A 25,447-nucleotide genomic window follows, 5' to 3' on the forward strand; every position below is an offset into this window, starting at 1 on the left:
TGGTCATCCTTCAAGATTCACCTAGAGTACCTCCTCAGAGGGCTTCCCTGCCTCTGGTTGTTTAGCCCCTATGCTTCCCCATGGAGGATCTTATTCTGTAATTCCCTGTGTCCCTGCTTGTCTGGAGCAGGGACAGGTCTGATTTAGCCTTGTATCCTGTACACCTAGCACAGGAAAGTCTCGGCAAATGTTCAGTATTAAGTGCCACAAGGATGAACAGTGCGTATGTGTGGTATGAGGATGTGGGGTGAGGTCAGACAATTAGGCTTGGCCCAGGGCAGAGCACCAGCAGTATCAAAAACAGCTGGCACCAGCAGTATCAAAAACAGCTAGCGGACGTCCGCGGAAGGATTCCTTCGAATGGACTACAACTACCAGAAGGCAGAGAAGTAGACTACAACTCCCAGAAGGCGGCGCGAGCACGTAGACAGCCGGGTGCTCTCGTGAGACTACCTGCTAAGCGGAAACGGCGGGAGTGGCGGCTGAGATCTCGCGATATTTGGGGCTGCCCGAGACGCGCCTGGTGCTGGAGAGGAATCTCAGGGTACTTGGAGGTTGTGTCCTCTTGGCCGGGTGGTAGGGAGGTTCGAGGAGCTTCGCTTGATTGTGTATCTGCGACTGTTTGTGTGTGACCTTACTGTCCCTGCGCGCGTGCGTGTGAGTGTGAAGGATGTGGGTCTGCAGGTGTGTGTGTGTGACCTCAGTTTCCTATCTATGCCGGTGAAGCTCTGCTCGCCACTGTGGATTAGCCGCTATGTCTGCGTAGGGACTGTTGAACCTTTGGGACTGAATTTACCTATCTGCCCGTGGGGCCGGAGCATTAGGGACTTCTTTCTGGCTCGAGTCCGGAGTGGGGGGATTTGTATCTGTGCGTTCCCACCCCTGCTTTTTGCTGCACTGCGATTGTTTAGTGCCGTTTAACTAAATGTATTTAGTGCCCTATCGGTTCCCCTTATTTTATTTTATTTTATTTTATTTTATTTTATTTTATTTTATTTTAATTTATTTATTTTTTATTTTTAGTGTTTATTTATTAGTTTTGAGAGAGAGGGAGACAATGTGAGTGGGTTAGGGGCAGAGAGAGAGGGAGACACAGAATCCGAAGCAGGCCCCAGGCTCCGAGCTGTCAGCACAGAGCCCTTTGGGGGGCTTGAACTCACGAGCTGTGAAATCATGACCTCACGAGATGTGAAATCATGACCTCACGAGATGTGAAATCATGTCCTGAGCTGAACTTGGGTGCTCAACCGACTGAACCACCCAGGCGCCTCTCAGTTCCCTTTATTTTAAAAGTTAGTAAAATAGAAAATGCAGAGCCTTGGCATGTTGGAATTATATCCCCTAGATCCTCCTAAAATTGCTAATTTAAAAATTAGAGTGAGGCTAAATTTTGCCAGAAGAAAACTTCCTACTGTCTTTAGAAGTGTTTAGAAGCCTGTACCAGAGGATAAGTAGGAGACATTCCTAAGTAGGGGAAGTGGTGAATGTCTGGGGAGCAGGGTTTTTCCCACACATCTCTTGTAGTGGCTGTAACCACCTTGCTCCTAGCGTGTGTGTGTGTGAATATGTTACATATGGTTTAATGTAATACAAATATATATAAAATATGTACAATGTAGCATATAATATATGTATATATCCCCAACACGTGGGCTTCAGGAGTGCCTAAATGGGATTTCAGAAGCTGCGGAGTCAAGCATCCCTGCCTCTAGTGAGCGAGAAGAGCAGTCTTAGCAGAATGCCAGCCCCTTGAGCTCTCTCTTGAGTTCCTTGCCTTACGTTGGAGCCAGGGATTTAAAGTGCCCTGTGGCCTTTTAATGTCTTTGGGTTTGGGAGCAGGGTGACATTTGGGGGAGCTAGAAGTTGTTCATTATTATGGGGGCAGAGAGTAGAGTGTGTTGACTGGTGGGGGAGAAGGCCAGAGCAGAAGCCAGCAGTGAGGGCATCCTGGCTCCCTTTCCCCCAACCCTCCATGTTTGGTTCTGCTTTGTCCTAGGCTCCAGCCCCTCACTGTTCCTGTGTTGAGCAGGGTTCTTACTCTCTGGCCCTTTTTTTAGCCCTGGTTCTGTGTGGCTCCACACATGCCCCTATTGTGACTGGCAGGTGTTCCTGAAACCTTTACTTTGCCCTAATTACACTCAACAGAGGAGGCTTACACATCACAAGCTTGCCACAAGCCGAGGCTCTTTATTGTGGCCCTGTCTTTCTAAAGGGTAGATACAGAACCTGCCATTTTTCTGGCTGTGGCTTACCTGCATGACTGATGTCCTGGGAGCTTGAGGCTCAGTAATCATAGGCTTCAGCCCTACAACCTCTCTGCCTGCCAACTCTTCCTGCTGCTCAACAGTTCCTATGAGTCCAGCAAAGCTCAGAAGAATCAAGCACTGTCAACAGCTACCTTGGCTGTGTAAATAGGTGGTTCCAACAGGAACTAACTAGAGTAATGGGCCTACTGGTTTGGGATTTGATCTTTTTTGAGCGTAAACATAAAGAACTGCCAGCTATCACCCTTCACATAACTGTTGGGTTGAACCAATTTGACCTCGCCTTCAAACGGTTAAATTATCCACTTTCTATTCCTCAAGTACACCTGCCCCCCCCCAACCTGCAACACGAACACACTTTTCTAGAAAGGTAGGTAGGCTTTGGCCCTTAGCAAAACTTGCTCAGCAGGCTAAGTAGTAAATCTCGGGCTATACCACCTAACTGTGAGGAAGTAGTTGAAGTCGCCAACATGCATTTGTGCCCTAAGTTTAGCTGATTACTTTCAGTAACATGTTCCTTGGGAATGATCATCAGCTTGATGTAGAGGACGTTAAGGGTCTGCCAAAACAAAGTTCAGTCTCTGGTTTGGCACCAGTTGGCTGGGGCGGGACAGTGTCAGGGTTTGAGATCTGGAAGGTAGGTTTCCCTGGAGAGTCAAGAAATGTGTTTCCATCACCTACTGAGGGTGCTAATCAGCGTGCTGATTAGACCTGGGAAGGAGCTTGCAGATAAGCCCTCTAGACCTTGCCAGTTGCTAACAGGGCTCCCCAAGCCCTGGAGTAGACTCAGTTCTGCTCTGGGCAAGCATGGCCCTGGCTGAGGCCCTGATGTAGAGCAGAGATTGAAATTACTGGCAAATGGAACTTTGGAGGAGTCTTGCTCTAGGGAACTGGCCTGTGCTTAACCTCCTGCTGATTAACCCCTGGGTCTGGGCCTCTGGGAGACCTTTCCAGTAGGAGTGGGATAATAGACCCAAATATGATCCTCAGCTCATGTGGGTGTGTGCTTGAGTCTCGAAGGCAAATACTGGGCAAAGAGACCCTAGGGAGCCAAGGGGTCGGTGGAGTGAAGAGGAAGACCCTTTGGGTGTGCAGTCACTGAGGTAGCCACTGCGTGACTCACAGATGCTTCTCCTTGGAGTTGGCCTTGGTGTCCCCTCTTGCTGCTGATTCTGCCCATTTTGAGTGCATCTGCCAGGACTCTGCTACAGAGAGTCCTCACTGCTGTCTTTTATACATTGACTCAAGTTTCAGCTGGAAGGAGATCACCTGGTCCTACCTCCATATTTTTCAGATGAACAGACAGGTCCACAGAGGGAAGTACCCAGAACTGAGCTCACGCACCAGCTCGGGAGCCCAACCATGGACAGGGCTTAGGGCTCCTGCTTCATCAGCCAGACTTCTGTGCCCCACCTTGCTTTAGAAGGTGCAGTTTATTATTCATCCAGCAGGTGCCTGGTGGTTGACAATTAGACCTGGTCACAGTGCAGGGAGCTTGCTGGTGGCAGCAGTGGTGGTGGAGAAGTATAGAGGAAGAGGCAAGGAAACAGATGAACAAATTGAATCACTGATCACCAGAAAGGCGCCTCCCAGAATAGGGCCCATCTCAGATGATTGCAGGTATGACACCTGTCTTCTCAACTCACTTCCCTGAAGGCAGTGGCATGTTTTCCACAATTCCTTTGCCCAGTGCTAGATTTCAGTGTCCCTCAGTGATTGTCCTGATGGAGCAGGTACGTTTTGCTGGCCCAGCTTGTAGAATATAGGTTTTGGTGTGTCCATCAGTCATATTATCGTGGGCACTGGTTTCTGGCAACATTTGAGGGCCAGAGGAAGAGACTAAGCAGCTGGTCTCATGGGGGTGGCCAACATCCCTTTTATGCTTGTTTCTTCCTGGACTTGGATTTGTAGGGTTTGAGATACCGGGACAGTGACAGAGAGGCCAATCTCTCAACTGCCAGGAGCACCCAAGTCCCCTTGTTGCCTAGGGTTTTACCACCTCTCAGGCATCCCTGCACCTGTCCCATCCCGCTACTCCCTTCAGTCAGCCCAGCCTCCTCCAATCTCCGCGTCCTGGGCCCCCTCCACAGTCGGCGCCAGCACTGTTTTTCTAAAGTGAAAACTCACCCTGGCCCTCACTGCCCTTGACCTAATTGTAACCTTACCTTCTGCTACCCCCAACCTCCCATCGCACTTCAGCCTCATTACTAAGCTTCTCCTTGTTCCCCAAACCTGCCGCCTTCCTTAGGCCTCTTCACCTTTGTGAGATGGTTCCTTCTTGCAAAGTTATTTTCTTCTGTCTCTGGAAAATGTACTCGTCCTTCAGGACTCACCCTGAATGTCATTTTTTTGGTCTCTGACTTTCTCAGACAGTTACTCCTGGACAGGCACTCCCCGGTATAGATGTTCTTCACAGCACTGGGCTGTGTTACATGGTGACTGACTTGTGTCTGGTGAGGGTATCTGACCTCATTAACTTGTGTTTTCCCAGCAGCCAGGACTGCTGACCCCTCTGCAACCCCAGCATCTGGCCCTAGGTACTCTGTACATTTTGGTCGAATATATGAATGAAGTGGGTACCCCTTGTTCTGCTTTTAGATTTTAAATCCTGATAGAGCCCTCTGGAGGCCAGTCCTGGCAGTTTCCCAGGATTCGAAGCTATTAGACCCCACATGGAATCAAGTGCGTCATGTCCAGCAGATGCAGCACCCTTGGCGAAGAGACAGTTTCGTGTCCTTGTGGGTGTCACTGGGAGTGTTGCAGCCCTGAAGTTGCCTCTTCTGGTGTCTAGGCTTTTGGACATTCCTGGCGTGAGTATCCTTATTAGACGGGCATGGCAGCCTCTGGCCTGGGAGAGCTGCTGCACCTGGAGCCAGCCCATTTTATGCAGTGCTTGGGGTTTTTGTTAATGGTGTTTGTGGAAGCCCTCTGTGTGCATTGGTGTGTAGGGGGTCCCTGAGACAGTCCAGTATAATCCGGAGCTAGATTAGCAGGTGTGGACAGAGCGTGAGGGGAGGAATGCTTTGCTAGTGGAGGGTTTGTGTTCCCATATGTTGACCCTGGTTCCCTGAGGTTCTGGCGGGGGAGGAGGCTGGCTGCAGAAATGTAGCACATTCATCGGGTCCCCTTGCTGCATTGGACTCCCCACCCCTGCTTCCACTCCGTCTCAAACACTGCAGCTCTGTTCTTCCTCTTTGTTAGACACCATGGCTGTCCTGTCAGTCCAAATGCACTGGAGCCTTAGGGGTACCCCATTGCCTGTGGCTCTGGTTTTAAACTGTTCCTTCATGTGTTCAGAGATGCCTAGGGGCCACCACAGTGTACTGGGGAGGGGTACCTCAATTTTGATTAGTTTTATGTTTTTATATATATTGGGCTTCTGGGGCAGATTCTTCTGTGGGGAAAGTTCAAGGCTTTAGACCGTGTGAAAGCCAGCAGGTAAAAACCTCATTTCCTTGTCTAGTATCTAAGGTCCTACATTTTTCTGTTGAACGCCCACTGCCTATACTCCACCCTGATGGCCTTTGCTTTGGCCTGGCCCTGCCAGGCTGTGCTGCCCTCCTGCTCCTCTGCCTCTCTAAATTCTGCACAAATACTTCACAAGAAAGCCTTCCTGGCCTGCCTCAACCCCTGTGGCTTTAGTCTGTTCCTTTTCAGACTCATTTGATGAGGGGTGCCTGGATGGCCAGTTGATAGAGCACACAACTCTTGATCTCCAGGTTGTGAGTTCAAGCCCCAGGTTGGGCATAGAATTACTTAAAAATACATAAACTACTGGGGGTACCTGGGTGGCTCAGTTAAGCATCCGACTCTTGGTCTTGGCTCAGGTCATGATTTCATGGTTCGTGAGTTCGAGCCCTGTGTTGGGCTCTATGCTGACAGTGTGGAGCCTGCTTGAGATTCTGTCTCTGCCTCTCTCTGCCCCTTCCTGGGTTGCATGCTATCTCTCCCTCTCAAAACAAACAAACAAACAAACAAACAAACAAACTCATTTGATGCATTAAAGAAAAACCAGGGTGACTCCATCCATTAAACATCTATCCAACTCTTGGTCTCAGCTCAGGTCTTGATCTCAGGGTTGTGAGTTCAAGCCCCACATTGGGCTCCATGCTAGCCGTGATGCCTACTTAAAAAAACAAACCATGGAGTGCCTGGGTCACTCAGTCAGTTAAGGGTTCGACTTTGGCTTGGCTCATGAGCCCTGCGTTGGGCTCTATGCTGACAGCTCGGAGCCTGGAGCCTGCTTCAGATTCTGTGTCTCCCTCTCTCTCTGCCCCTCCTCCACTCATGCTCTGTTTCTCTCTCTCTCAAGAATAAATGAGCATTAAAAAAAAAATTTTTTTTTTTAAAAACCCAGAGATGGGCAGTAGTTAGAGTGGTAAAAACAGATTTTGTTCAGAAAACCTATCACAATACGGGAAAAGAGGCCTCAGCATAGAACTAGGTTTTGATTACAAATACAAGGAAGAGTGGGGATTTATAGGCAAGGAGCCAGGTGGAGGGCAGTGGATGGGAAATTACTAAGAGGAAACATCAGGAATAAGGAGGGTTCTGGCTACACTGCCCTGACAGGATTCTTGGTGCAGGCAAGCCAGGGTGATGAATCACTGGTGGGGGGGGGGGGGGTTGTTGAGGGATGAAGAGCCTGATGAGCTGTCCAGGCTGGTTAGACATTGAGGGTGGGGGATTCTGGCTAAACCCACTTAATGGGAATCTTGCTCTTAAGGACCAGGCCCCAAGATGGCCCTAGTCAAAAAAGGGACACATAGGAGCCTGACTAGAGTTTGACCATATCTTGACCAAGATATGGGATCATTGGTTGCCTTTGATATTGTTCATGTTGTTGCCCATTGCTTTTGTGTGTACACTGCTGGGGCCCAGGCTGTGCTTTTTCCTTGTATCTGCCCCATAGCTTAACGTGTGACACAGGTGCATGTACCCAGTGTGTCCAGCAGGGGGCAGTGCTCACCTGCAGATGACCATGTCAGCACGGAAGGCAGGGGTGAGAAATCTTTCATTTTTTTTCTTCTTACTTTCCACAAACTTCTACCCAGAAAGTCACCCCCTCACTCCACCCCTCATGCGGAACAAGCAGTGAAAGGCAGCCAGGGATGCCAGCCAGGTCAGAAGGGGGAAGGGAGGTGAGTCTCATGGATGCTCTGAGGCCAGGTGCTGGTACTGCCCAGAGCACCACCTGTGGCCTCCCCCACCCAGACACATGCGCAGCACCTTTGGTACAGCTGACTAGCTACACCCGGAATGGGGGGGAGGCCTGGGGCCTGGAAAGGGTTGTTGCAGCGGTGACAGCCTCTGCCCCCTCCGGAGGGAGGGAGCCATACAGTTCCCTTTTCCCATAGCCCCAGAGCAAGTGAATTTCCGGACTGGGGGTGAGTGGGGGCAGGGCGTCCTATCCCAGGAAACAGATGGGCAGCCTCAGAGCGGAAGGAAATGGCAACTCCACAGCTTCCTGTCATCCCACACAGCCAGCATTTACAGGGGTGTGAGGAAAGGGTTGCCTGAAGTGGGGAGGCTCTCCAGTCCACCCCAGGCCTTCTGGCCTGGCCCACTGTGGGGACAAGCCTTGTGTGGAGCAGGAACTTTGCTCTCCCTCTCTGGCTGGAGTTGAAGCTGAAAGTCAGGCAGCAAGAAGGGCACTGACCTAGGAGAGAGGACTCCATGACTTGGCCTCTTGGAGCCTGCCTTTCTCATTTATGTTTTGTTTTTTTTTTAACATTTATTCCTTTTTGAGAGACAGAGTGTGAGTGAGGGAGGGACAGAGAGAGAGGGAGACGCAGAATCCAAAGCAGGCTCCAGGCTCTGAGCTGTCAGCATAGAGCCCAACGTGCAGCTCGAACTCATGGACCTCGAGGTCATGACCTGAGCTGAAGTTGGACGCTTAATTGAGCCACCCAGGTGGCCCCTGCCTTTCTCATTTAAAATAAAGCTGATTGGGGTACCTGGGTGGCTCAGTCAGTTAAGTGCCCAACTTCAGCTGAGGTCATGATCTTGTGGTTCATGAGTTCGAGCCCCACATCGGGCTCTGTGCTGACCGCTTAGAGTCTGGAGCCTGCTTCGGATTCTGTGTCTGCCTCTCTGCCCCTTCCCCGCTCGCACTCTCTCTCTCTCTCTCTCTCAAAGATAAATATTAAATTAAAATAAAGCTGATTAGTGGGGCACCTGGGTGGCTCAGTTGGTTAAGGGTTACGCATCTGACTCTTAAACATCTGACTCTTGATTTCAGCTCAGTTCTTGATCTCGAAGTTCATGGGTTTGAGCTCCACACTGTGCAGAACCTGCCTGGGATTCTTTCTCTCCCTCTCTCTCTGCCCCTCCCCTGCTGGTGCTCGCTCTCTCTCTCAAAAAATAAACTTAAAAAAAAAAAATAAAGCTGATGGGGCGCCTGGGTGGCGCAGTCGGTTAAGCGTCCGACTTCAGCCAGGTCACGATCTCGCGGTCCGTGAGTTCGAGCCCCGCGTCAGGCTCTGGGCTGATGGCTCAGAGCCTGGAGCCTGTTTCCGATTCTCTGTCTCCCTCTCTCTCTGACCCTCCCCCGTTCATGCTCTGTCTCTCCCTGTCCCAAAAATAAATAAACGTTGAAAAAAAAAATTAAAAAAAAAAAAAAGCTGATTGCTGCCACCCATCCCCTCAGGCTTTTGTAAAGGCTTCAAGAAGGGATAGAAATAAAAGTTTCTCATCTTGTGCCAATAACTGGGTGCAGCTTCTGGCACATGGACGCACTTACCAGTGTGTGTTTCCTCTCCTTCACCCTTTTCTTTCCCCTTGCTGTCATGTCCTTTGGGCCAGGCACGTGGTGGGGTTGTTGGGTTGGTGAGAGACAGCCCATGTGGGAAGAGCCGTGGGAGCCACAGTCCATCTGCTCCTGTGGAGGGGCCTGCCACCTTCTCACCTCTTCCTGCAGATAGAACAGCTCTCCAGAGAGCCTGGGTTTGCTTGGTGGAGTCCTTGTGAGGTTTTGGTAACCAAAGGGGGATCCTTGCTTGCCTCGTGTTGGCCTTGATGCAGTGGCTTTCCCCCTCGTCCTACCCCCCGCACTCTCCTTACTCCCTGATGGTACTGATCTCCCCTTTGCCGTCTTTCTGGGTCACCCCCAGGAGCAGTCTTTGTCACTTGGAAAGGTCCTTCTCAGCCCTTTGCCTACATCATGAATTCATATGCTTGGGTCTTTTCTGAGCTCCCTGGGCATCGCTAGAGTTTGACCAGCAAACAAGCAGCTGAAGTGTGGGGTGCAGGGAGCTGAGTGAGTCTGCAGACATGGCTCATAATTATAGGTATACTTAATTTAATTGGGCTTTGTACATTACTGAGTTTTCTTACAAATTGAAAATTTGTGCCAACCCTGCATCGAGCAAGTCTACTGGTGCCATTTTTCCAACAGCATTTGCTCACTTTATGTCACATTTTGGTAATTCTTATAATATTTCAAACTTTTCCATTATTTGTTATGGTGATCTGTGATCAGTGATTACAACTTGCTGAAGGTTCAGATGAGTTAGCCTTTTTTAGCAATAAGATGCTTTTTAAAAATTTACTTTTGAGAGAGAGAGAGAGACTGGGGGAGGGGCAGAGAGAGGGAGACAGAGAATCCAAAGCAGGTTCCAGGCTCAGCTGTCAGCACAGGGCCTGATGCGGGGCTCAAACTCACGAGCTTGTGAGATCATGACCTGAGCCGAAGTTGGACACTTAACTGACCAAGCCACCCAGGTGCCCCAGCAATAGGGTACTTTTAATTAAGGTATTGTTAGAAGTGGGTGAGAGAGAATAAAGTATCCTCCAGACTGAGAAGGCACTTTGAGCTACTCCATACCGTTTATAGAGATTTATTCAGGATAAGGAGGGCAGGCAGGTTGGGCAGATGATGACCGAGGCACTATGCAGCTATTCTCTGCAAAGTCTGAACCTTAATCCACAGCTTCTATAGAGTGCAGGTCATTGTGGTGAGGTCAGAGTAGTTTTCTAATGTGGTGCCCTCTGTGCGCAGATCTTCTGTGGTGGTTTTCTAAAGTGATGCCCTCTGGGGCGCCTGGGTGGCTCAGTGGGTTAAGCGTCCAACTTTTGGTTTTGGCTTAGGTCATGGTCTTGTGGCTCGTGGGTTCAAGCTCCGCATCGGGCTATGTGCTGACAGTGCAGAGCCTGCTTGGGATTCTCTTTTTCTCCCTCTGTCTCTGCCCCTCCCTGCCTCTCTCTCTCTAAATAAACTAAAAAAAAAAAAAAGCTTTAAAGTGATGCCCTCTGTGTGCCTGTCATATGTATGTTACCTCAAGTGGCTCCCTCTGTCCAAACAAACCTTCGTGCATTCTGGTCAGGACGTACATACACGCATCTGCGGGGAGGTCATTGCACAGGATGAACAAGATGGAGAGTCCAATATGGAGTCGGTGTTGTCAGCACTCCTACAGCACAGTCCTGCAGATATGCACGTTGCTTTTTCAGACATAATGCTCTTACACATGTAAGAGACTACAGTGTAAACCTGACTTTTATATGTCCTGGGAAACCGAAGAAAGTTTTACTGTGATATTTGCTTTATTGCAGTGGTCTGGAACCAGACCCACCATATCCCAAGGTATGCCTCTACTGATTCACCAGTGTGCCCAGGCATGGCTAGAGCCAGACCAGGGAGATTGTGAGGGGGTGCTGGAGAGGGGTGGATTTGGCCTCATGACCCATATACCAGCATTCAGGAAGAATGGTCCTTGCAAAGAAGCCTTGGAGCCTTTATATGATCGGGGAAGTTGGATAGTGGGGGTCAGCTGTACCTCAAGAGAGGCAGCTGAGCAAAAGGATTCTGGGCAACTTAGGTCTTCATATGTCCCTATTTTTCTCAGCCCTGCAATGAAGGGGTTGGGGGGGAGTACTAAAATGATCTGTCTCCAAGGCCTCTTCTGGCACTAGTGGTGGAAGGTTCTAGATGTGAGGGCAGAAAGGAATAGGACCTGAAGGCAGCCTGGGAGAAGGTCCTGGGATTCAGGAGCTTCAGGGCGCTTTTGCAGTTCCATAATTGTCATGTTAATTGGGCTGCAGTTCTGTCTGAGCACCCTTCTCACTTGGGAGAAGACAGACACCTCTTTAGCTTTTGCCAGGGCAGAAGTCAGCAGGGCTGGAGCCGGAAGGGGATTTCTAAATTTTTTTTTTTTAGTATTTTTTTAAGTTTATTTATTTTGAAAGATCACATGCAAGCAGGGAAGGGGCAGAGAGAGAGAGGGAGAGAGAGAATCCCAAGCAGGCTCCACAGCATCAGTGCAGGGCCCAACACGGGGCTCGAACTCACGAACCATGAGATCATGACCTGAGAGAGTCAGACACTCAATTGACTGAGCCACCAGGCACCTCTGGCAGGGGATTTCTAAAGGTGGAGAGAGTCTGCCATTTGGGGAGTTGGCAGGCCTTGGGCTTAGAGAAGGTTACGTTTCTAGAATGCCTGTCAGGACATTCAGGGCTGTCAAGGGTGAGGGGAAGAAGTTCCCACTCACGTGCAGGATGAAGTGAATTCTGCTTCTCTGGAGGACCATTTGACAGTGTCTGGAGAGGTCAAAAGAGTTCATAGCTCTTGATTCACCTGTAGGATTGAATCCTATAGTGTGCCAAAATTCACCATATGTAGGAGGATGTTCATTGTAGCATTGTTTATAATTTTAAAATAAAAATAAAAGTGGAAACAAAACATCCAAGGAGAGAGAGAGAGCTTTGGTGCAGCCTCACAGTGGATGACAGGCGCCCTTCAGAACAATGGCTGGATCTCTGTGTTGATGTGGGACTGTCCTCAAGATAGAAATGAAATCAGTTTGGTACAGGAGTTAGCAAACCATGGGCCACAGGCCAAATCTGGACTCATTACCTGCTTTTGTATGGTTTGTGAGCCGGGAATGGTTTTTATATTTTCCAGTGGTTAAAAAATTTTTTAAAGAATATTTTGAGAGCACAAAATTACGTGAAATTCAAATTTCTGTGTCCTTAACGTTTTATTGGAACACAGCCACACATTTGTTTAAGTATTGCCCGTGACTGCAGTCTTGCTACTACAGAGTTGAGTAGTTGTGACAAAACCGAAAATAGTATCTGGCCCTTTATAGAAAAAAGTTTGCTGACCGCTGGCGTATTGTCTGGTTCCTTTTATATGTTCACATATCTGAGTTACTGCCTACAGATTTTCCTCTGGAGGTAGTTACCTTTGTGCAGAAAAGGGGGCAGGAAAGGAGACTCACATTTGGTATCATTGTGTTCAATCTTAATTTTCTAACCTCTGTGTATATTTATTTTTAAAGTCAGTGGGACTCTTAGTGGGAATATTATGGAACATTCTTTGTAACTGTATGCTTTTTTTTTTTTTTTTCTTTAAATGCTCGCTGAGGAAAGGAAGCAGGAGAAACAGGACCTGGTTTGAGGTTTTCCTTTCTTTCTGGGCAGGGCCCACCTGCCTGCTCTGTGGTAGTGTTGTGGAAAGGGGTGTGTTCAATAGCAGTGGTCTGAGGCGCTTATCTGGGCTTCTGCTGGTTTGGCCAGCCCCTTCCGTCCTTGGCCCGCTCCTCCAGGGAGTCAGCTCTGCAGTCTGCCTCTCAAGTTCTGTTCTTGAGAATTTTCTGTAGTTGGGGAAGGGCACAGAGGGATTGGCAGCCTGGTCTCACTTGAATGGCAGGAAGGGCTGGTGAGACCAGAACACCAGCTCCCCCAGGAGGCCCACAGGGAGGCCCAGGAGAGAATGGCTTCCCCCCCCACCCCCAGAGCCTGGTGGGAAAGGACAAGGGCCACAAGAGGGCTGGGACAGCATAGTGAGCTGGATGGGCCCCTGAAGGCCATGTGGTTTAAATGGCTCATGGCTCAGAAGGGGAAACCGAGGCCAGAGAGGAAGGGGATTCGCCCAAGACCACCTCCCCCCACCTGGCCCCCATGTATATAGTAGACTCAGTAAATGTTTGACAAGTCAAGGCATCATTATGAGCTGGAACATTATAAGTTGGGACACCCACTCAGCCAACCGGAACACTCTGGGGTATTTGTTAATGAGGCCGCCACTGCCACAGCTCCCCACCCTATGTGCTAACTGCTCTGGGCACCAAGGGTCCTTTTTCCTAGAGTATACCCTCCCACCCCCGCCCCCATGCTCAGGTTTGGGTCAGCTTTTTGGCTGCTCTCCAGGCCCTGGGCACTGCCAGTGTCAACATCGGTCAGCTCAGTGTCAGAGTCTCTGCTGTGTGTGTCAGCCCAGAGGCCTGAGCCACCAAACCTTGCAGGTTAAATCATGGCAGGTGCTTCCACTTTAGAATCCTTAGAGCCTCCTGTGGAGCCATCATCACACGCCCTACTAGAAACACCTGCTCTTTTGGGGCCACTCAGCTGGGGGTTCCCACTGGGTCTCTCCTTTACTTCTATATGCCAGAGCTGTGCTATCTAATACAGTAACCACTAGCCACATTCAAATTTAAATTTAAATTATTAAAATTAAATAAAACCAAAACTTTAGTTCCTCAGTCACTCTAGCCACACCTCAAATGTTCAGTAGCCACATGTGGCCAGAGACTGCCATAGGGGACAGCACAGGTATGACATGTTTCTATCGCTGCAGAGTTCTGTTGAATAATCCTGCAGCGTGGTCATTCTCAACTGGGGCAGTTTGGCCTCCCAGGGGACATTGGACTAGGTTCAGAAACATCTTTGGTTGTCTGAACTTGGGGAGGGGGTGCTGCTGGCTCCTGGTTATAGGTAGAGGCCAGAGATGGGATTGGAGGGGAAAAGTCAGGCCATGGGATTTGTCTCAACCTATGGCCGTGACAGTGCTGCTTCCCAAGATCCTTTGGTAGTCTGCCCCAGAGGCAGCCTGGGCCAGACTCGGGGCCTAAAAGTCAAAGTGGAGGTTTCATCCCAAAATCTGTTTCCATTTCCCCTCTCTGACTCTCCAGGAACCCCAGATGGGATTGCTAACATACCTTCAGCAGAGAAAAGGAAACTAGACTTGCCAACTGGTTTCAGGAAGGAACTCTGTAAATGCCAGGCAAAATGCAGACAGCTTATATAATAAAGTCTGGCCAAACCTCAATCGCATCACACAAAGAAGTTCAGGTTTTAAATATTAGATATAAAAACTCTTGGCAGGGTCTCACTAGGGGACCAAGCACAGAGCTGCCTTTCAGGAACTCTCTAATGTGGGGGAGATTGTTTTCATCCCAGCCCTACTTCTACCAGGACCCAGGGAGGGTGTAAGAGAAAAGAGGGTTCCTGCCCCTCCAGGGCTCCTTGGCATTTGCTAGGAGAAAGGTCAGGGTGAATGAGTGAATAGTCTGAGTTATTTAGTATTTCAGAAGGTAACCCAACATGTCCTTTTTTTTTTTTTTTTTTTTTTTTCTTTTAAAGTGTGTGCAAACCCAGGACCTAGCCTTTGGCTCCTAGGACATTTGGCAGAGTAAATGAAAATGAAAGAACAAAGCCCATGGGGTTGATGAATCAGATCAAGTGACATCCTTCTAAAACCAGAAAAACTGGCCTGGGCCTGCTGGACAGCCTGGGGGTCAGGGTCACTGCCAAGGAGAGGTAGCTGCTTCAGTGGGGTCAGGGGACGGGCAAGGAGAAGGTTGGCTCATCACATTCTCTTCATTTGAGGTAAAGACGTTGACCCCGGGACGCTCCCTGACAATGACTATGTAACCTGGGAGGGTAGCCAGAGAAGGAATTGATTTAGAGACTGGGGGAGGAGCTCAGAGGAATAATTCATGCTGGGGCTTACCTGGCCCCCTGGTCAGAACTCCCTAGGGGCCAGGGAAGGCAGGGCTCAAACCGTGAGTGGGGATGTAGGCGTAGCTGAGAGGGAGGAGGGAGCCCCAGAACAGGGCCATTACCAAATTGGGAACGTTTCTGAAGGCTGGCCTTTGGCACGGTCCTCACTTGAGAACTGGCAGGCAGTTTGGGAGTTAGGGAAAGTAGGGGAACTAGATCTTCAGGAAGCTGCTTTCTGTATTTCAGGATAGAGGATGAACTGGAATATTCCTTTTTTTTTTTAAACATTTTTTTAAGTTTATTTATTTATTTTGAGAGAGAGGGGAGGGGAGGGGCAGAGAGAGAATCCCAAGCAGGCTCTGTACTGTCACAGTGCAGAGTCTGATGTGGGGCTTGAGCCCACAAACCATGAGATCATGACCTGAGCCGAAATCAAGCATTGGTTACTTAACCGAATAAGCCACCCAGTTGCCCCAGAAAGGATCCGTTTTTTATTCTTTCCCATCATCTCTCACCCCCACCTTGTGGACCTTGTGGAAGAGCTTTTCTCTTGACCTTATGTTCAGGATTTGGATTCATGTCTCAGCGGGGCTCCTGATGGTGGTGCTAAGAGGACTGAGATCTTAGGAACTCTCTGTGGGCCTCCTCTGGAAAGTGGGATTTACCAGGGAAGCGTGACGGACCAGAAAAGTAGCTGTGCACTTATAGGCTGGGGTTTGTGGTTTAGCAGCAACAGGGGTGAGAAAAACTCTTTTGAGTTTGCTGATTGCAAACTCCGTATATGTCAGCAGGAGGATGTGGCTTCCAGAAGAGCTGATGTGGGCTCAGGCTCCGTAGGCAGACACTCAGTGGGTACCAGGGACTTTTACTCCAGGTCGCCTGAGCCTCACCAAACACCGGGCAGGCAGAAGAGCTGTCTCCCACCTCTGAGTTCTTAAGTTCTGGGAAGTTTCCTTTAATTTCTTTCATAATTTTCTCACCTCCATTTTTCTGTTCTTTCTGGAACTCAGATTTTGGACCTCTTGAATTGATCCTCTGACCTTCTCATCTATTTTTCTAACATTACCCATCTTTTTTTTTATCTTTTCTGTTCAGCTTTCTGGAAGATTTCTTCTAAACTTATATTGAGTTTTTTATTTTCCTGTTTATAATTTTAATTTCCAAGGCTTTTTTTTGTTGTTGTTCCCTGAATGTTCATAAAAAAACATTAGCATCTGATCTCATCTGATCTCATCTGATCTTCCAGAGTGTTGACATGTCTTAACTGCTGGTTTCTGGGTTTTTTTTTCTGTTTGTTTGTTTTCATTTTCATTTTTTTATTTTTTGGTCCTCTTTTCATTCTTGGTTTATATCATTAAAAAAATCCCTTTACTTTTATTTAGTTGGGCTTTTGGGAGGGAGCAAAGTTGAATCCACATTATTTAACTGAAAGTTTATTCTTTTATTTAACATTTATGTATCCTTTTTTAAGATTTTATTTTTTATTTTTTAATTAAAAAATGTTTATTTACTTATTTTGAGAGAGAAAGAGAGAATCCTAAGTAGTCTCCACACTGTCAGTGCAGAGCCTGATGTGGGGCTCAATCTCGTGAACCATGAGATCATGACCTGAGCCAAAATCAAGAGTCGGATGCTTAACTGACTGAAGCACCCAGGAGCCCCGATTCTTTTTTTAATTTTTAAAAATGTTTTATTTATTTATTTTGAGAGAGAGCACGAGTAGGGAGGGGCAGAGGGAGAGACAGAATCCCAAGCAGGCTCTGTGCTGTCAGTGCAGAACCCGACATGGGGCCCGAACTCCAGAACTGGGAGATCATGACCTGAGCTGAAATCAAATCGGCATGCTTTACCAACTGAGCCAGCCAGGCACCCCAATATATCCTTTTGTTTTAAATGTGTCTTTTTTGATGTGATTGATTAATTTTAAAACTCCAATATGAGAGTCTGCATTTTGATCAGAGAACTTAGCTTATTATATATTACTATTCTATTAGGGCTAAACTTCTGCCATCTTATTTAATGCTTTCTACTTGTCACGTGTCCTCTGCTTCTTGTTTTCTCTTTTCTCTCCTTTATCATATAGATTGAGCTTTCTTCTGGTGGTTTGAAAGTTGCCTATTCTTCTTCTGGTTACCTCTGACTTACCATTCCCATAACTTACCTTGTCACTGTCTTGTGTCTTGAGAGTCTCAGCACCATTCTGCCTCCCTCTGCTCTCCCTATCTGTGCTGGGCCCATGGGCTGAGCTCTGTGGACAGATGGCAGCCCTGTTCATCTGCCTTTTTTTTTTTTTTTTTTTTTTTAAGTAGGCTTCATGCCCAGCGTGGAGCCCAGCGTGGGGCTTGAACTCACAACGCCGAGATCAAGACCCGAGCTGAGGTCAAGAGTCAGATGCTTAACTGACTCAGCCACCCAGGTGCCCCACTGCCATCTTGTTCAGAGCTGTCCTAGAAAGGGCTCCAGTGCTCAGTGGGAGTTTGGTTTAAATGACCTTTAAAAAGGTCACCGAGGGGCGCCTGGGTGGCGCAGTCGGTTAAGCGTCCGACTTCAGCCAGGTCACGATCTCGCGGTCCGTGAGTTCGAGCCCCGCGTCAGGCTCTGGGCTGATGGCTCAGAGCCTGGAGCCTGTTTCCGGTTCTGTGTCTCCCTCTCTCTCTGCCCCTTCCCCGTTCATGCTCTGTCTCTCTCTGTCCCAAAAAAATAAATAAACGTTGAAAAAAATAAAAAAAAAGAAATAAATAAAGAGGTCACCGAGGTTTTGTGCAGGTTCTGGGGATGCTAGGTTCTAAGGGGAGTGAGAGAGAACGGACACGCCTGAGAGCTCTCCAGCAGAGCTAGGAGCGGCAGACCTTCTGAAGTTGTGCACTCTGTCTCTCTGAGACTTCTGCTGCCTGCTGCCGGCTTTGCTCTTACATGCTATGCAGAATGCTGTCGCTTGGTAGGCAGGAAGCATGAGGGGGGCCTCAGTGACACGGTAGGGAGGGTTGGGGGACTGGAGTTGGCACGGGCACGTCCCATTCCGAGAGGTGGCCGTTACACGATACCTGCAGTACCACCATTATCAAGTAGGAATGTGGGCTGGGCCGTGCCAGAGCTTTTAGTTTTCAAGAGAAGCCAGGAAATTGGATTTTCTATGTGAAATCTCCCGATTTGTATATATTGGCTCAAAAATGTTTATAACCTCATGCAGGCCAAATAGCATGTCTGTAGGCTGGATCTGGCCTGCATGCCATACGTGATTCCTGTTCTGGTCAGCTGATGATCCTGCCCTTGTCACCCTTGACTCTTCTCTCTCCTGGATAAATGTCCCCCAGAGATATCTCCTTCGCCTCCCAGCCGCTTCTGAGCCCCTTTACTGTGCCGTCTTAGTTTAACATCTCATTTTACAAATGATGGCAACTGGTCTAGCGCTGTCCACACTACGTGTGCTGTTTCTCACAACCGTTTGTTCTGAGCACCTTAGCCACCCCCCCACCTTGTTTGCTTTATTAATTACTTGTGAGTGAGTAGTGTGGAGGTGAACTTCATTTTTGCCCCATGAGTGAAGGGCACACTTCCAGGTTTGGTTTTCCTGGAGTCTGTCTGCAACCAGCGCCCACGAGGCCTGGTTCCTAGAAGTAGAGAAGGGACCGACCGCCTATTTTCTCTCTGGGGCTTGGATGCAGCCACTGCAAGCCAGGCCCCGGCTCCCTGGTACCTTGGCCTGCAGAGGGCAGGGTTGCGGTGTGGATTAGAGCTCAGGACCTGTGAGCCTCTTTGAAGTGGCCCCTCCTGCCTTCTGCGGCCTTCTTGCCCTGCATTCCTTCCCCGCTGCCTCTGTCTTTCTGCCTGAGTGGCAGGAGCCTGCAGCTTTATATGCACTGGGCAGTTGGTGACTCATTCCTCGGCAGCCCCTCAAATAGGGAAGTGAAACAGCCACATCTGGTGGGGCCTGACCTTTGGGTGACAGCGGAAGTAGCTATGCAAACATGGGGCTCCCTGCCGAGGAGGGAGAAGTCTCCACAGCCAGGCCCTGAAGAAAACACTTGCCTGGCCTGGCCCCGTGTGGCATCCAGGCCTGTGGCTCTGGTAACAGTTTTCTTTCCCTCTCTCTCCCCGCCTCTATTTTTTTTCTTGGTGACAGCTGGAAGTAGCAGTGGTCACCACCGAGAGAGCCAAACATTTCTACAGCCCCCAGGACATTCCTGTCACTCTCTACAGCGACGCTGATGAATGGGAGGTCAGTGTTGGGGGCCCCAGGGCTGAGTTCCATCGTGTTTCCACCAACGGGACAGGAGTGTCCTCCTTGCAGTTCATAGTCCTGGTGGCCAGAGCAGACAGGCTGGGCTCAAGTCAGTGGTCAGGGCCCTCTGGGCAGAGGCGATGAGGAAAACATCTGTCTAGCTTCTGGCCTGCGGGAGGCCTGAAGTCTCCTCCCACCCCAGGCAGAGCTCAGCTTTGGCCCTGTGCCTGAGGTGGAGTGTCCTTGTACTTATCTGGGCTGATGAAACCACAGAGGAGCTCTGTTTCCCACCACCCTTGTCCACGTGGCTCCCAGTGTAGGCCTGTCGAGAGCGCCTCACTTCCCACGGCCACTGGGCTCTGCTTCTCCTCTCCCGCAGAGGGGCGGGCACCGGCCGATTCACCAGACGTCGAGTGTGGGCCTCACAGGGGTGCCCTGCCAGGCATTTTTAAACATTCTCAGCCTAGAACATTTCTGGCTGGCCTGTCTTCTCCACCCCACCCCCTCCATTCTCACCGCCCCAGAGCCCTTCCACTGGCTTGGACACCCCAAGCATCCGCCTCAAGCAGACAGGCCAGGAGTTCCCTGCCAGATGTCAGTTCTCTTGAAAACCAAACCATAAAGGGAATAGCTTGGAGAGACAAGGGGCGTTTGTTTCCTCAGGCCTGGTTTCTCTCAGGCGGTTGGCTCCACAGCCGGTGCTCACCAGCTTAGCTATGAGAGGAACAGCAGTGGACTCGGGCCGGGGTGCTCAGGTGGTCTTCCTCGGTTTCTGACTTAGTGCACCTGGCCTGCGTTGCCCCCCCACGGCATCCTCCCTCCATGCTGAGAGAGTAGCTAGCTCAGTGACCCCATTTCCTTCCCTCTGCCAGATGTGGAAGTGCCGATCCGACCCCGTTCTCCACATTGACCTGCGGAGGTGGGCAGATCTCATGCTGGTGGCTCCTCTTGATGCCAACACCCTGGGGAAGGTGGCCAGTGGTATATGTGACAACTTGCTTGTGAGTGATTCTGCTTTCTTCCTCCCTGGGCCTCACTCCCAGTTTGCTGAGCTGCAGGACTGCCTTTGTATGGGATTCTTGCCTTGGAATTCTTTATGGTGGGCTGGTTTGCCCCCTGGACCCCCTGCCCTCCACCTGGTCTCACCTGTGTTCCGGCAAGTGGGCACATGGATGGACTCAGCTTGTATGTATTCTCTGAGGGCATCCACCTCTCACCTGCCCCTTGACACTTTGTCCTTCGTTCACGGGCTACCCTCCACATGCTCGTCCGTTGGTCTCCCTGCCTGGCCCCATTGCCTGTCCCCCTTAGCTCTGCCTTCTCCCCAGGATCTGGACATCCACATGTGCAATCTGATAAGAGTGTTTACTTCCTCATGGATCTCTTGTGCACACTTATCTCTCCTGTAGCATTGGCCGCAGAAATGCGGTTTTCCTGTATGTTCTGGAAAACTTAGAGAGGAAGAGAGGAGCAAGGGTGAGAGGTGCCAGCCGGTGGATGGTGGAGGAGAGGAACAGAAGTCCAGCTACACAAAGTGGGGATTGTCTTAGGCCTAAGGGACCTCCAGGGAACTGTTGTCCTTAAAGGCCTTGTTTATGTGATCATCCTGGGAGGAGCTAGGTGTGTGATCTCTCTCCCCTCCTCCCTCTCCATTGTTACCCACTTCCCTTGTGCACTGAGCTTTTCCCTATCATGAGCCGGCCCGTGCTGAGGGACCCACAGGACACTTGGAGCTCTCAGTCTGGAAGGAGAGGGTTTTTGGTTACCCGTACAGGTGAGAAGGGAATGTGCTCTGGTGTGTGGTACAGCCTTAAATGACCCCAATCGGTCCTTTGACAGTGGAGTCACCACTTTGCACAGTTCTAGGCATATAGTAAGTGTTCAGTGAATACTGTATGTACGAGGTAATTATTCTACTTTGGCAAAGAGCAAAGAGTTTTTCAGAGTTTAATGTGATAAGCTGGGCCAAAGTTTTTGGTGGTCAGACAGGAACTTAGTCTCCTTGTATGCTTGTTGATGGGTGCATAAGGCACTTCTCGAAGAATCTGCTAGTGACTGAAGCATCATTTGAATAAGAGCACAGGATGACCAGAAGAAGAGCAACACACAGATTGTGTGGCAAGGAGCAGGGGTAGGGGAGTAGAGAGAGGGGCGAGCCTAGGGGCAGTGTTATCAGGAAGGCTTCCCAGTGGGGCTGGTGCATGGCTGACCGGGCAGTAGGAGCAGGTGAGGCTCTTGGCCACTTTCATCTCAGTGGGTCTGGGCTGTGTGTGACCTCTGGGCTTCCCACTGGCTGGCCAGCACTAGCTGGTGGGATGAAACACACTGGCCTCTGGGAGTCATGCCCTGGGCTGGGCTGGCTCTCCGAGGGCTCCTTTCTGCCTCTCCAAAGTGCTGCTTCCTTTTTTTTTTTTTTCATCAGAGCTGCCCCTACTCCCTGAAGTCTTGGGGGTTCCCTCCTCCCGAGTTGGCTGAGCAATGTAATATGTTCCCCCAGGAATTTTTTTTTTTTTTTTTTTTTTTTTGCCTCAAAAGGTTTCACTTGAACACACAAATATTTCAGGCAATTAGAAATCTCATAAAGTTTAAATTGTCATCATCCTTGCTCTGTGGCTCTGTCCTCACTCAGAAGATATTTTGTCCTTTTATCCCTGAAAAGATCACCCTGCTGCCCCCTTCCTTCAGACCTTGTCCCTTTTCCAGGACCCAGAACTTGTGGGGCCTTTAGAGCAGCATGCTACCTGTGACCTGTGACCTGTGCACCAGGCCTCTAGGCCCTTGGCCTGGGTGCTGTGCCTCTCCATCCGCCTTCTCACCTGCGTGGGCCCCGGCCCCTTCTGTGTGCTAAATAGCCCAGCAGAGGGGCACCTAGCTGGCTCAGTCTGCAGAGCATGCAACTTTTGATCTTAGGGTCGAGTTTGAGCCCCACGTTGGGTGTAGGGATTACTTAAAAAAAAATTGTTTTTTTTTAATATCTAAGCAGATCTAGAAACAGGAGGTGACTTCCCTGGGTCACCAGTCAACTAGGAGCTGGCCTCCTGATCAGAATCTAGGCCTTCTCTCCACCCAGGTGGGTTCTCAGGGGCAGAGCCTGAGGTACTGAACACAGCACTGGCCAAACAGATGTGACTGTAGGAACTGACACCTCCTTTCATCCCTCCTGCTGCCAGAAGGTTCAGAGGAGCTGTGGTTTGTCCAGGAAGCACTGAGCTTCGAGATGAGGTGGGAAAGCTACAGAGGCATGAGACACGGACATACTGGTTTCTTCTCTGTTGGTGTGCTTTGCTTTGAAGACACTCAGAAACCCCAGCCCAGCCCCCACTGTACTTGACACTCAGGGGGCTCTTCTAGGTATGTTCGTGACTTTTGCAGAAGCGGCAGGTGGCACGGGGCCAAGAGGAAGTGTGACTGAAACTGTCCACTCAGCCCAGTTGCCAAATTGGGAGGACTTGGTGGGAAACAGACACTGGTGTCTGGGACTACACAGGCAGCCAGATCCTGAGGCTGTGTGCTGTCCCACTTCCTTCCTATCCCCAGGAGGGGGCAGGGGCACTGAGAGGGGTAGGCATCAGCTCTGGCCTGTTCACGGCATTGTCTTCTGGACTCCCCCATCTTTTACCAGATGGGTTGCGCTTCAGGGAAGGGCTGTGTTGACCACTGTCTCCCCAAGGGGCCCACAGCTGGGAAGGAGGTGCTGGAGCAGTGAGGGCCCAGGGGAGCACGCTTTTGCGGGCCCCAAAGCTTATTTCTCTCCCAGGCAGCACCTGGTCCAGGGAGCCTGTGCCTGTAGTAATCACAGGAGCTACTGTTTCTGGAGCCCATACTTGAGGCCAGGCCCTGTGTGAAGAGCCTTAAGCATGTTCACCTTCTGTGCTCACAACCATCCAGTGAGCTTTTGCAGAGAGGAAGCTAAGACTCCTGAGGTTAAATTATTCATCCAGGTTCCCACGGCTAGCAGTAATCGTACATAGCACAGCCAAGATTTGAACCAAGGTCTGTGTGATTCTGCAACTCACTGAGCCGGTGGGTCCCTCTCACAGCTGCTCTGGCATGCACGTGGCGGGATGGCCTCGGCGGAGGATCACACTGGGTGGCGTGCAAACCTTCATGCCCCGGATCATTGTCTCCGTGGGACTGTGAGGAGTGCAGCTTCCCCATCTGGGAAACAGGACAGCACCTTCTTTGCAGGGTTGTGGTGAGGGTGCATGGGATAATACATATGAGAGTTTTTGTCACGTGGCAGGTGTTCTCATTGCCCAACTCTAGTCAGCCTCGAAGTAGAGCCTGTGTTGGGGTAGGTGAGCCACACCTGATGAGTGGTCTGAGCCTTCGCTTTGGGAGGTAACTGTGAAGCTTGACTTCTGCTCACCTGGCTGCTTTCTGTCTGTGGTGTGTGTCCCACAGTGGAGAAGCCTTGTGGTTTGGCTCAGAGGCACCTTTCTGCATAGGAGTGGAGGTCTGCGTGGGGGTGGCTGGGCCATTGCGAGTGTTGGAGGACCTCCTGTGTGTCAGGCCCTGTGCCAGCACCTGTGGAGAGAGGGAGAGGGTGAGGAGATTCGAGGTAGGGGGATACAGACAAGTGTCACCCGGTCATCCCAAGCTGGCTGCAACCCAGAGGATGGTGGGTAGGATTTGGGAGTCCAGAGCAGCAGGCACCCACCTGCCCCACTCCGGCCCTTCTTCACAGACCTGTGTCATCCGGGCCTGGGACTGCCGAAAGCCCCTGCTCTTCTGCCCGGCAATGAACACCGCCATGTGGGAGCATCCTGTCACCGCGCAGCAGGTGGGCCTGCTCAAGGCCTTCGGCTATGTGGAGATTCCTTGTGTGGCCAAGAAGTTGGTGTGTGGAGATGAAGGTGGGCATCTGGCCAGGCTCACAGCCCAGGGTCGCAGAAGGGCTCAGCTCTGGGGTCACACCCCAGTGTGTTGTGACCTTGGGTAAAACCATTCTGTGAGCTCAGCTTTCTCATCTGGGAAATGGAAGTCCTAGTTCCTCTCAGAGTTGGTAAGATTAAACGAGGTAGTGTTTGTAAAGGGCCTGCGTTGTCCCTGGCACGCAGCCCATATACAGTCATGATGCTCCTGTAACTGTTACTGGGTCCTGTCCTGGGGGTGCCTTGGAAGGGATTTGATGGGTCTGGCTCATGTAGAGGTGGCTCTGGCCTTCAAGGCTTTGGGCTTTGGGTGGAACACTCGGGGGGGCATTGAGCAGGGTGGGTGGGGGATGGGCCCTGCCTCGGTCTGCAGGCCACAGCAGAACTTTGCTCTCTAGGTCTAGGGGCCATGGCTGAGGTGGGCACCATTGTGGACAAGGTGAAAGAAGTCCTCTTCTGTCGTGGCGGCTCTCAGCAGAGCTGAACCTGGGATTTCTGTTGTTTGTATCCTTCTGTACCCTGCGTGTTTTCAGGCCAAGTCTATGAAGAAGATGGACATCGGCAAAATATGGTGAAGACTTCTGGGTTTACTGAGTAGGGGTGTAGCCTGGGCCTGCTCCAGAGCCTCCCCAGGGGCCTCACTTGCCTCAGGTTAAATTAGACCAAAGGCCCAGGTCCCAACTTCTTTCCAACTAAGAGATGGCTGCATTCTGGGCCCCTCCCCACCTTCTCCTGGGATAGGCATAGCAAGCTGCTGCTGTGTGGCCCTGTGCTCTGGGAAGGGGACTGAGGGAGGACTGAGAAACCTTGATTCTGCATCGTGCAGGGGAGCCGCTTCAGCTCCTTGGTGGGGTGCCCAGCTGCCATGCAGAGAGTCAGGGAAGCCTGTAAGTTGGCAAGATGCCGAGTTTCTCCACAGACCATGCTGTGAGATCGGGGGTACTGGGGAATAAAGAAGAGTGACTTTTAGGAGACTGTGTCCTTCCTTTACCTGTGGCCTCGGAGATCAGGGGCATTGCTTGGGGTGGCTGGGGGAGGGTCTGGGCTGATGACTGACTGGCCAATATCATATGGTGGTTAAGGGCAGAGGGCTCTGAAGCCAGACAGACCCTAGTTCAAATCCCAGCTCTGCCATGTGCTAGCAGTGGACCTTGGCTCAAGGCTCAGCCCTTCTGACCCTCACTTTCCTTATCTGTATTATCCTACCCTCATGAAGTTTTTGAGAAGATTAAATGAGATAATGTGTGCAAGATACCCTCCCCGCCCCCCCCCCCCCCCTTACATAGTAAATGTCAAAGGGAAGTTAAAGCTAGGTATGCATTCAGGCCAATGAGTTTTTCTAACATTGACTGAAATAGACC

General features: G+C 50.4%; 1 protein-coding gene across 4 annotated transcripts; it reads left to right on the forward strand.

The window, feature by feature from the left end:
• The first annotated feature begins 409 nt into the window (after positions 1–409).
• On the forward strand, positions 410–25,055 carry PPCDC (phosphopantothenoylcysteine decarboxylase). Of its 4 annotated transcripts, XM_025918831.2 has the most exons (6): positions 410–544; positions 4,863–5,074; positions 19,114–19,209; positions 20,085–20,213; positions 23,900–24,068; positions 24,485–25,055. In XM_025918831.2, the coding sequence occupies exons 2-6, from the start codon at positions 4,937–4,939 to the stop codon at positions 24,568–24,570; spliced, it is 618 nt and encodes a 205-aa protein (XP_025774616.1). In that variant the 5' UTR covers positions 410–544; positions 4,863–4,936; the 3' UTR covers positions 24,571–25,055. The 4 variants fall into 4 exon arrangements, with proteins under 4 accessions (XP_025774616.1, XP_086567364.1, XP_086567365.1 ...); XM_086711238.1 differs by lacking the exon at positions 20,085–20,213; XM_086711237.1 differs by lacking the exons at positions 410–544; positions 4,863–5,074 and adding an exon at positions 6,967–7,266.
• Positions 25,056–25,447: the final 392 nt, after the last annotated feature.

Source organism: Puma concolor, chromosome B3 (assembly GCF_028749965.1).
Source record: "Puma concolor isolate L17-30 chromosome B3, mPumCon1.1.hap2, whole genome shotgun sequence".
NCBI lineage: Eukaryota > Metazoa > Chordata > Mammalia > Carnivora > Felidae > Puma > Puma concolor.